This window comes from Chironomus tepperi, unplaced genomic scaffold (assembly GCF_022539635.2).
Source record: "Chironomus tepperi strain 1889 unplaced genomic scaffold, CSIRO-AGI_Ctep_v1 contig_85, whole genome shotgun sequence".
Lineage (NCBI taxonomy): Eukaryota > Metazoa > Arthropoda > Insecta > Diptera > Chironomidae > Chironomus > Chironomus tepperi.
In genome coordinates this window covers 3,295,542-3,308,534 of record NW_027226207.1, presented here as the reverse complement: position 1 = coordinate 3,308,534, position 12,993 = coordinate 3,295,542, and the positions used below count along the sequence as shown (strand labels likewise).

Here is a 12,993-nt window from a genome sequence, read left to right as displayed (position 1 = left end):
TCTAAACTAACTAACATAAATCATCAAATATTAATATCTTATTCTTAATAATCTTAATTTTACAGACGGTCGCCGTTCCAGTTACGCCTGAAGAGCGACATGTAGCCAATATGCAAATAAATGGATACGAGAATCCAACATACAAATACTTCACGGAATAGATCATTTAAGTTGATGAAAAAAATTAATTTAAAAAAAAGTCATAAACTTTTTTTTTCTAATAGAAATCTCAAGAACCGAGCCCAAGCAACAACCTCTTTAGACATGAAAAAAAAAAATTAATTAAAAAATGTTGCATGAAAAAAAACTTTGTAAATGTAAAAAAAAAATTCCTTTGAAGTGTAAAATTTTCTCATTTTCATTCTCCGAAGAAAATTGTGTTAACTCCTTTTTTGGTCCCTCGTTTTTCTGAAGATAAAATGAGAATATTTATATATATACATACATCCACCAACTCCCCCCAACACATCTCCTTATAAATATAAATAGATATTTATATATATTTATGCGTTAGTCATGTGTTTGTCTAAGTCAATACTTTATTACATTATTTATTATTTTTTTATGCATTATTAATTCACTTAATTGAGGACAAAATTGATAAACTATGAGAATATAAAGTGAAAAAAATAAAAAATAATAAATTGAAATTTTTAAATTCCACCCACGACATCAACAATAATTCTCCGACATAATTATGAATTGCTGTTGTTATTGTTGCTGTAATTGCTGCTATTTATTTTATTGTAATGGACGTGGGCATATTTAATTAGATTGGGAAGGAATGCTGCTGGATCTGTAAATTGGTTTTTTTGCGAATTTCGGTAGTGAAGAACAAAAGCAGCAGGTATGCATCCACTTTTATTGTTTTGAAAGCTCCAAGAGGCATTTTGTGGATATTTATAGATTTTGAGGGGCTATACAGTCAGGAGGCTTTGATATTTATGCTAAATTTGAAGCTTTGATACCTTTTTGGATGATCTAGCTCATGGATCTTGAATGATTCATTATTGGCTATGACTAATATTGTACAATTAGGTATGCAAGCTCCTCAACAGCAATCAAAGCATCATTACGACTTTCGTTACGTTTATAGATGATGTAGCTGTACTCTAGTGACCAAAATTTGTCTCTAAATCTTATTTTGATGCTTAAAAGTCAAGTCAAGTCACTAGAACATGTCACTAAAGTCACAAAGATGAGTCCTTTTAAAAAATCATCAAATTCTGCAGCTCATTGAGTACTAAAAGCATCAAATCATAATAAATGTCATCAAAATGCAATAAATGCGCTTACCTATAAATCAGCAGACATCCACGGATCATGTCTAATCTATTTAAAGTACTTCAAAGCTTAAACTAAAAGTTCAATTCAAATAAGATCCATTCAAGGATGAAAATTGCATCTAATTTTATTAAATCCCCCGTAGTACTTACAAAATATAGATGCAAATCTAGTCACAGAAAAGTCCTTGACATGCTTTCTACTCTTTCATATTGAATATTTTATAACAAAATTTGTCTTGAGGGATTTGAAAATGCTTTGAAGATTTTATTTCAAGTACAAATGTTTTAGCCACGTCCTTAGAATGGAAACTCGAGCTCTAATCGTCTAAATTGGACTTTTTCATGCGAAATCCGACTCGACATCGAGCTCTAATAGATAAATAGCTAGAAATTCAACTCTACAGCGAGTTTCTCATGCTTAATAAGATCCTATCAACATTCAAATAGATTAATAACAGCAAATACAGCGACAATACTAAAAACAGCATCAAAACCCAATAAGCTAATTAAATTAATAATGAATGAACTCAAAAGTGAAGGTAAAAAAAGTGAAGTTTATAAATAAATTGAAAGTGAATTAATTTTGTTATGTAGTCAAGAAAAAAGAAGTAAAAAATTGCTAAGAAATCACAAATGTGAAGAAAATAAATAAGAGTCTCTTTTTGTATGAGAAGATACTGAAACCATGATATATAAGTTGTAGCTGTAAATGTTAGAAAATGGAGTACTTAAAGCAAAGCAAAAAAAGTTCATTTAATCTTTTTTTGTTGATTTTTCAAGGCAGAAACAAAAAAAAAATGAGAAAAAATAATAATTGAATGCTTTTTTATTTGACGACATTTACACGTTCCACACACATCCATACAAAAAACACATTTACACACTTAAACATTAAGCCACAAACACACACTTAAAATTAAAGAAAAAAAATGAGAAAAGAAATAATAAGAAAAAAATAATGATAATGAATTAAAAAAAAAGTAATAATAATGATTATTAAATGGATTTATATATAAGTGTCTGCTGCTGGTCCCATGAAAGTAAATTAAATCACTTTTTTTGTTTGTTGAAAAAATGAAAGAAAAAAAAAAGTAAATTAAGATGATAAAAAAATTGACACATAAGCAAAAAACATGATATTATTGGGAAGGAAAAAGTTGGTGAGATTGTGGTGGGTTGCATTGAAGTTTTGGAGATGAAAGAGTTAAATATAAATTTTGAATTTTCAAATTAAAAAAAAGGATTTCTCAAAATTTCCAAAAAAATTTTAAAAATTGCTTCAAAAATTCAAATTTAAATTTGAAAAAATTTAAAAAAATTTTAAAAATGTTTAACAAAATTTAAAATGTTTTTAAAAATGTTTAAAAACTTTTAAAAAAAATTAATGAAAAACTTTTAAAAAAGTTTAATTAAAAATTCATAAAATTTAAAATTTCAAAAAAATTTTAAAATTTTTAAAATCCTTTCAAAATAATTTTTAAAATTTCAAAAAATTCAAAAAAATTCAAATATGTTCAAAATTTCAAAAATACTCAAAAAAATTTGACAATTCATCTCCAACCCATTCCAATCTACCCCAATCTACCCCAAACTTCAAACAACTTCATCATTCTTTTCCGTCACATTAAGAAAATATAAAAAAAGTTCACACCCCACATTTTTCCAGTGGAAATTAAACAAAAAAAAGTTCTTCATGTCCATAAAAAAAATCGAAGAATTCATACAAAAAAAAAAATACTTAAATTCGTTTTTAATTTCCCAGTTTCTCATCACACTAGATAGCTCATAAGGATTTAGAAGAGAAGAACACTAGCGCTAAGGTGGAATAAGAAAAAAAAAAATAAAATCTAAGAATAAAAAAACAAAAAATGAGGAAATTAAATTTAAAGAAAAAAATGTTAGATTTGTAAACGTAAGAAATAAAAGTTTCTTTAAATTTTTTCTTTTATTTTCGATGAAATAAGAAAATATTTTTTGTGAAAAAAAAAACATGCAAAATCGTCAAAATAACTGTGGAATAATAAGAAATAATTCTCTTCTAGTGTTCATTTTCCTATGTCTATGTCACCATCTCACAGAACATACAATGCAAGTGCTATCGTGCTTTACGCGCGGTAGTTTAAATGAGGAAAAAAGCTATGATGCATTGCAAAGCTAATTGCAAAGTGATTATGAAGATAATTAAAATTTAAAATCAAGAATAGGAGCTAATAGGATTGTTAAATGCATTGGAAATTGCTGACGGGAAAGGGAATTGTGGAGTGGGTTATGTGGGGTTATGAGGTAGAATGTTGACTGTATAATTGGTATTTTAAGATGGATTTTAGACTTTACTCAAATTTTATGAGTAAAATGCTTTGAAAAGGCTTTTTTTGGCTTGTATAGCCAAGCTGTCTACTCAGTATTGCACTGAGTATGACTTCATAGCGACATGGTGCAGTAAATTTCATTTTACGTAATTAAATCTAGCCAAAAACAGCTGTTCGAGCACCAAGTCGGTATCAGCTCGCTGTTTAGCAGAATTTGATGAAGATTAAGCATTAAGCTGTCCTTATACCATCTGATTCCCGATTTACCGACATGTGTCATTCAGGATACCCTCCAATGGACACAAATATTGAAGATTTCTAGTCTATATTCAATAAAAGGACTTTATTGGGTTGTTCATTATGTATTTTAAAATTAAAGATCTAGTCATGATCAATTGAGGCTTTCAAAGCTAAATAATAAGCTCAAAAATATCAGAATCCATTGAAATTTCAACCCCTAGTCAATACTATTCCTCAATTCCCACTAAACCATTCCTTAAAAATATCCAAAAAATAATTCTCAAATCAATCAACCAAAGTACATGCAAAGAACATCGCCTTACTTCCCCCACCAACCAATCGCTTACTTAGTTACAACTTGCTTCACATTTCAAATGATATGAGTCACTCGTCATCATCATAAAGAAAAAATATAAAAAAATACTCTTTCCTCGTAAAGGTTTTAACTCCTCTCGTTTGTGTAGAGCTTGACTTCCTAACGTCTTTTTATGGGTGGGTGTAAAAAAAAAGTATAAAGTAAGGCGGAACTTGATTGATTGAACATTTTCCCACAAAATTTTTACTATACGACAAATATTTCCAATGCAAATCGAGATCATGAAGATGATGATGATGAAGAATGAATTTAGTTTTGACATCCAAAAAAAAGAGAATGTTGAGAAGAGTTACTTTTAAAAAAAAATGAACAGCAAACACGAGTGGATGGAAAAAAAGGGAAGAAAACATTTTTTTAAAAAATGATGAAATAAAAAAATGTGAAAAAAGAAACAAAAAAAAAATGGATATTAAAAATTTATAAACGTATAATGAACATATATTTTTTGTATTTAATCTGCTCTCTACGCTTTTTATTAAGGATGAAAATGAAAAATGAATAAAATAACACAAAAAAGGATGAAAGTTATATATAGCTGAAAACAAATATTTATATATGAATGAATATACACAATACATTAGAGACAGAGAAGCTTATGTTATGATGAAAATATAGAGCTACCAAAAAAAAATAATAATAAATAATAAAAATAATAATAATAATGATAATTATTATGGAAAAAAAAATTTTTCGCCACGCTTGAGTTCATTTTGTACCACATGACAACAACCACCACAAACACACACTCACGACTTTATTTCTTTACTATAAAATGCTCTAAATGAAAATCAATGAGGAAAATTAATCAAAAAAGATGAGAATAATTTGGAGGTTAAATGATGCTGATTTTTGGCGGGAATTTGATGATGTGCAAGAGAATTTTGAGAAGTTAATGAAGATTGCTGAAGTTCATAGTGCTTTTCATCAAGGAAATGAAATATTCGCAAGTTTTAGAGAGCATAAAATGCAGAAGAATATAATGCAAATTTGCTCTATAAAGTTCACATCAACTTGATCTGAATTCTAAGGAATTTTACTTAATATTGATTAAATTAGCTAAACTCGAGTAGATATCTGATATTAGCATAATACAACGATGCAGTTCAGCTATATCATTGCATAAAATAGTTCAATTTTGAACTATTTAAATAAAGTTTTGCTCAATTCACCACAAGATAATTTAATTGAGCTAAATTCTACATTATTAAAATAAAAAATCTGAATTAATTTCATTAAATTTACTACAAGTTCATGAAAATTCAGTGCAATCTATCATTCTTGAATAAATTAAGAATCTGATTGCTAGATTCAATTTTATTCAAAGTAATTCAACAATTTTCAGTTGAATTCAGCACTTCCAACCTGAATTTAGCACAATTGAGATGAAATTAGCACTTCTAATATGAATTTAGCAATCTTAAGTTGAATTCAGCAATCTTAAGCTGAATTCAACAGTTTTAAGCTGAATCAAACAATTCTCAACTAAGTTCAGCATTTCTCAGCTAAGTTCAGAACTATTCATCTGAACTTACTATTATTCAGCAAAAATCAACAATACTTAGCTGAATTCAACTCCATTCAGCTCAATTCAATAGTAATTCTTTACTAAATTCACGAAATATTCAAATAATTTAAACATATCATCAAATAACCACTAAAATCTCATCATCATCCCCAAAACAACATCGATCAAAACAATCTCAAAAAGTCGATATTATTGCAAATGTCCAACCCAAAAAAAATCCCGAAAAGTCGATAGAAGAAACTCAAAATGCTCATAAACAAAAATTGACAAAAGCAAAACAAACTCGAATCTGTATTAAAAAAAGAAGTTCAGAACATTCTGTTTACTCAGAGATATATTTATTATTAGATTAAATTAACCTTATTATGATTAACTACTGCTTGTGTTAAGAAATTTAAAGAAAAATCATTCCAAAGATATCAAAGAAAATTGAAAAGTAAGAAAAACCTTTTTAAAAAAAAGAGAAAAAATTGGTGAATGAAGAAATTTTTAATTTTGTGAAAGGAAAAAAAAAACTTTTTTTTTGAGCAGAAAAGAAAGAAAAATTTAAAAAAAATGAAAAAAAGGGATGAGCACATTTTTTCATCAATCAAATCCAAAATGTGTGTCACTCTTGCTACAATTTAATAAGAAAAACAAAAATGATGATGAACATTTCTATCTTATAAGGATTTACTAGAACCTTAATGTGTGTAATGTAAAATAAAGAAAAAAAAAAATTGTTTTATCAAAAGAAAAAACTTACTTAATAAAAAGAAAAATGTTCATTTATTGAGAAATTTCGAGGTGAAATTTTAGTAAATGGTGAACTCACAAACATACACATACACACAGAACTATACACATACACGCATGTAAAAAGTATTGAGAGGAAATTGACAATTCTTGAATTCTGGGGTGGAAGGTTGTTGAGAGTTTTGGGTCTGTTTTTCAGGTACACTCTACTCATTGACTTAAATAGCATTAGTTGAGTAATCGATCTATATTCCGGCATCAGGCTGGGTTTTCGGTCGATTACTCAATTTATGCTTTTCGGGTGTTGAATATGATTAGGATATAGTTGAAAAATGGACTCATGAATAGTTTAGGAGATTAATTTACTCAAGTTGGAACCTCACTTGTGCAAGTCAACTTAACTTTCTTCAATATACCTTCTTAGTTACTCCTTTATTCATCCAAATAGTGTAACTAAAGACAGAATTGTAAGATATTAAAGTATTTGATGTACAAGTAAGATCTTTCATAAGCAACTCCAACTAAACATGTCAAAAAGCTCTGATTTCACCTTCCTGATGACGATATTTTTGAGAATTTTGAGGTTAACTGAATTTAATTTAAGTAAATCATGCAAAAGATTTCAAAATATTTTGAAAAAAACTCAAATTATTCTAGAAATCATAAATTGTCGACATTTTCAAATTCAGTCATACCTTAAAACCCTCAAAAACGTCCATCATCCCAGCAAATAAATCAGAATACCCAAAATATTCATCCCTTTTTATTGTGAAGACCCAAAAAACACAAAAAAGAAAATTTCATTTATTTTTCAACCTTTTTTCATTCAAATTTCAATTTTCATCTGCTATTGCTCGCTAATTGATGCTGAAAATGCCACGAGGAAATTTTTTTTTAGCTATTTTAATCCCTCCAACAAATTAAATTTTCCTCTATAGATCTTTCACTTTTTTAAAATTGAGGAAAATGATGACAAAAAACAAAGAAAAGTTTTTAAAGTGAAAGGAAATGAAATTTTTGTTTTTTTTTGAGTTTGAAATATTTGAAGTTTAAAAAGTTATTAATTTTGTTTAAAAATAGAAAAGTAAAGTTCAATTTTTAAAGATTTAAATTTCTCAAAAGAATTTAAATTTTAAAAAAAAGTTTAAAATTCTTAAATAGAAATTTAAGTTTTTAAAAATTAATATAAATTTTTGAAAAGAATTTGAAATTTTTGAAAGATTTTGAAATTTTTAAACTTTTGAGAAGAACTTTTCAAACAAATTTAAAACTTTTTTTTGAAAATTTCAGACTTTTAAATTAAATAATTTTCATTTGAATAGCTTAAAAATTTCCCTCGACATCTTTTAAAAAGAACTTTCAGCAATGCTACAAATGCTAATTTCAACTTCTCGGCATCATTTTAAGTCATAAAAGAAATCAAACTGATATTTTTAATTCCCTAAATTATTATTATTGTCTAACAAAAAAAAATCTAAAACTAAATCTATAAAACGTAAGATAAGAAACAAAAAAAAATCAATACTTATTTAAGTTTTTAAGTTGATCTTAAATTATTATTTGCGTATAAAAAAAAATTTAAAATTAAAGAATGAAAAAAAAAAACTTAATATCAGTGAAATGAGGAAATTAAAAGAAAAATTTGTAAAGTTTTGAAGAAGTAAATGAAGAATGATGATCAACATGTAAAACAATACACATATTAAAAAACACAAAAAAAAAACAATAAAAGCTGTGTTTAATTTAAAACAAATGCTTCACTTGTTCCTTCATTTCCATCATTTTCATCTCGGAAAATTCTTTTGTTTAAATATTTTTTTTTTTCATTAATTTTCAGGAATGTTTTTAACCCAAACTTGTTTAATTAAAAATTTAAAGGCCAAACGAGATCTCTTTTAATTAGACAATTATCCATTCAGCTATAAACACTTGTGCTGTAATATGAAGAAATTTTTTGTCGACGCGCCAAAGTTGGAAAATATTTTTTTGTCGAATTTACAAAAAAAAATTCAATTTTTTTTCACTTTTTTATGATCAATTTCATTTCAGATGAGGCATTTAATTGGAATGTTGGATTTTAATTAATTGATATTCATCTTTTAAAAATTTTTAAAATGCGTTAATGAATTTAAAAATTTTAATTTACAGGAAAATTCAAAATATGTGATCATCAGCTGATTTTAGTGTTAGTCAATAGAGTTGAAGCAACTTAAAAGCTTAAATCGTTATTATTCTGATGTTTCTACAATTTTTGGCAAGAATCAAACAATTTAGTAGAAAAACGAGATTTTTAATAATATATAGCTTTACAGCATTTAAAAACAAATTTTTTATTAATCCTTCAGCATCTTTTAAACATAACGACATTTTTATCATTTAAACTAGTGCATCAAGTCATAAAGTTGTTATTGCATTGCTTCTGATTATGGTGAAATAGTTTTAAATTGCAATTTTCAGGGCAAGAAGTTTCAAACTGCATTTCGCTATAAGAAGAATTGAAATTTTTAAATTTCGTAATTAAGTTTTGAAAAAGTTGAAATAAGATTTAAATGATAAATTACTAGTGATGGAAACAGTACAAGAGTTGAATTAGCTAGAATCATAAAAATGACGAAACTTGTTGCAATGTTTGGCAAAGGTGGTCATTGAGTCGCATTTATACGTGAAACCGAAGACTACTTATGATATTCTCTCTAATGTTGCTCGTTTTTGAGCATAACGACTTTATCACCATTCAAATCTACAAGCATAATAAATCAGTACAACAATTGTGAAAAAAAAAATCTATCAAATATTGCCTGAAATGGTGAAATAGTATCAACAAAATTTTATTGCAATATTTCAATCTGCATTTTTTTCATAAGAAAAATTAAAATAATTAACTTTTAAAATCATAGACAGTTTAAAACAGGTTAAAAGTTAATAAAATGGAGGACTCTAAAGATTTATTGCCGGGAACTAGCAAAAAAATTAAAATATCAAATGAAAATGATCCTGAAAACACTAAACAAAATGAAGAAGACACTCGAATGGAAAATTTGGATCAAACTGAGGGAAGTGACTTCTCAAAAATCGATCTTAAGGTAAAGAAGAGTTTTATATCAAGAATATAGAAGAAAGCTTTTAAAGCTCATCTTAAACTTCCTCTTATTTTATTCCTTGAAACAGGACAAGGAACTTAATGCATCCATCGTTTTACCAATAGAAATGATATTAAAAATCATATCACACATCAGCAACAATGAAGATTTGATCAAATGCTTTTGTCTGTCAAAGGAAATATATAAGTTGATGCACAAGACACCGGACATAATGAGGAAAGTTCAATTTAAATTGAACATAATAGATGATAGAAAAATTCTCAAATGTAAAGGAAAATACATAAGACGATTAGTTCTGTCATGCTTTAAAGAAGATAGAAGACATTTTTTGCCATCCTTAAAATTAACACCAAATGTCGAAGATTTAATTTTAGTTGATATAGGCAGATCCCGACATTCCTTTACTTATGATGAAACTGATACATGTTTTGAAAGTTATTCTGATGATGGATCTATTTTGACTGAAAGTGACTATGAATCAGACGAAAGGTATGCCAATGTCACTATATCTCCTATTATAAATCTATCAAGTCTTCAAAGTTTATCAATATCCAATCAGTTGAAAGCATCAGTCAAGTCTCTAAAGGTAGAAAATTTAACAAAACTTTCAGTGACTTTTAATGCACGTTATCAATGCTTCGCACTTTTTGTTGACTTCTTCTGTCAATTGGAACATTTGAAGGAACTATTACTAGCTGGAAATTTACAGTTTAGGTTTCCAAATCGAGATTACCAGAACATCGTTCAATGCAGACTAAGAAGAATTGAGTTGTCATTTAGTAAAAGGATAGGAAATAACAATTTCGAAAAGTTTCTGGAAACTCAAGCAGGAGATGTTGAGGAAATGAATCTCAATCTGCCGCTGAATGAGCGAGAATTTGACATAATTTTTACGAAATTTAAAAAATTAACAAAATTAACATTGAAAAGTGAAAGAAATTTTGATTTTTTAACAAATGTCCATCCTGAATGGGAACTGCCAAATTTGAAATTTTATAAACAAAGTTATGGATATACTATTTATTTGGACAAATTAACTCGTTTATTTCCAAATCTTGATACCTTTATTGGAAGGCAGTTATTATCAGTTGATGTGGAAAGGTGTGGCAACAAAATTTTTAATAATCTTAAAATTGAAGGCATCAGAACGTTAATTAATGCTCAATTGTTGACAATAAATTTATATTCAATTGACGTTTCATTCCTTGATTTAAATGAAGCCAAAACTGCTAGATTCCCAAATTTAAACTGTTTAAAAGCTGGATTCATAGACGGTTTTAGTGCAGAAAATTGGATAGAATTCGCATCTGGTCTTGAGATCATTGAGCATATAAGCTTAAAAAATTTAAATGAGACAAAAATTGATGATATGCCATTTCCAATCTCTATATCTATTATTTTTGAGCACTTAAAGAACAGCAGAACTCTGAAAACGCTGGAACTATCCTTCGATAATCAAACATTGGTGATAAATTTAGTTACAAAATCTGTCATATACAGTTGGACTAATAGTTTGGAGAACTCAAGATATAATGATATTTTGACAATTTTTGAGGGATTCGAACTTTTGTATAGTGAACATCTAACTACAATTGCTGTTCCAATTGAACCAGTTGAAGGAAATACATCTGGATCTGATTATGATAGTGTTTAATCAGTTGTTGATCGTCACTTAAAATTCCTATATATTCATATGAATGTTGAATGTTATAAATGTATATGATGTCTTAGACATTCAAATATAAGCAGTTAACTCAAAATATATGGAATAATTGGCAAGACGCCGGAGGAAACGTTGCTTTAAGAAACGAATCAGGAACATGGATTGTAACAGGAAAAAGGAACGAGAACTAGAATATTATCCTGACCGTACAGATCAACTGTGATCTGTGATTGGCACCTAAAACTGGCTCTACCCATGGCAACCCTTTATCGATTGCCAATACTAAGTAATAATACACAAAATATCAAAAATTCCTGTAAAAACCTTAACGGAAAGGGATTGGTGTGTCTAGCTTACTGTCTACCAACATATCTACATCTATCTCCCTTACTAGACCTCCTTAAGTAAAGCGATCAAAATCTCAGATTCACCTTTAACAACAGAATTAGACTTCAGTTAACAATGTTATCTGACAAATCGCATAAATTAATCTTCTAATTCCTCATGATCATAAGCTATCATTAATAATTATACATAATTTATTCACTAATAATTAGCAAATTAGCAAATTTATCAAAATAATTTGTCACTACAGCAGACTTTTTTTTACTGAATTATTAATTGACTCACCGCATAATGGCTGGTATGAAAATTTTACTAAATGACTCAATAAATTGTAGTTGAAAAATGTGAATTAAATTGCAGATTTGCATCGGAAATTTGTATCAACTGTCTGATGATGTTTTGCTGCTTGCTATATTATTTTGCTGATGATGATGTTTGGATCATTGCCAATAAAATAATATTTATACACATTTTAGTAGAAATCACTTATGTTCTCATCTCATTTGCACTTATATTGTGAGTTAAACTTAATTATCTACTCTTCATGCACTAATTGATCGAACAAACTATTGTTAATGTAAACTTAAATTAAATTTCAATTTAAATGAAAATAAAGAAATGTCAATGGTTGTTGTGATAATGTAAATGAAATTTTTTTAAATAAATTTATATGTATAGATAGCAAAGGCTAAAATAAGGTTTGAAAAGTTCCTAGATTTAGCATTTAGGGTGCAATTTCGATTTAGCAACAATTTCGACCCTAGCGACTCGATTGACCCGATCGACATGAGCGACCCGATTGACCTGAGCGACCTGAGTGACTCGATTAACATGAACGACCAGATCGACAAAATCGATACGAGTGATTTGATCGACAAGAGCGAACCGGGAGACCTGAGCTACTAGATTGATCTGAGCGGCTCGATCGACATGAGCGGTTCGATCGACATGAGCGAACCGAGCGGCCTAATCGACCAGAGCGATCTAATTGACCTGAGCGACCCAATCGACCTAAGCGACCAAATCGACATGAGCGACCAGATCGACATGAGCGACCTGATCGATATAAGCGACTTGATCGGCATGAACAACCTGATCAACCTGAGCGAACTGACTGACTCGAGCGACCTGGGCAAGAAAAATAGATTTGAATCGACTCGACTCGACTCCATATGAAATTAAAGTAGCTCTCGTCCATACTGTAAAATATACCAACCAACAGACCCCCAGTAGTCAGTGTTTATATTAATCATCTAAATTGACTGCTTCTAGACTCAACATCTTCTTAGAAATCAACATTTTATTTCTAATAAAACGAATGTCGAACAAGCAGCCAGTAAATAAAACATGTGGTTGCTCTAGCCGGTTTATAAAAACATTAAATAGACTTTTTTTTTGTCGGCAGTGGAAATT

General features: G+C 28.4%; 1 protein-coding gene across 3 annotated transcripts in view; it reads left to right on the top strand.

Moving 5' to 3' along the window:
- Appl (amyloid-beta-like protein) overlaps positions 1 to 2,669 on the top strand; it is an 83,919-nt gene extending 81,250 nt beyond the window's left edge. For all 3 annotated transcript variants that reach the window (XM_070634876.1, XM_070634875.1, XM_070634874.1), the window contains exon 12: positions 66 to 2,669. In XM_070634876.1, the coding sequence (XP_070490977.1) occupies positions 66 to 161 (96 nt within the window). In that variant the 3' untranslated portion in view covers positions 162 to 2,669. The remainder of the gene's footprint in view (positions 1 to 65) is intronic.
- Positions 2,670 to 12,993: the final 10,324 nt, after the last annotated feature.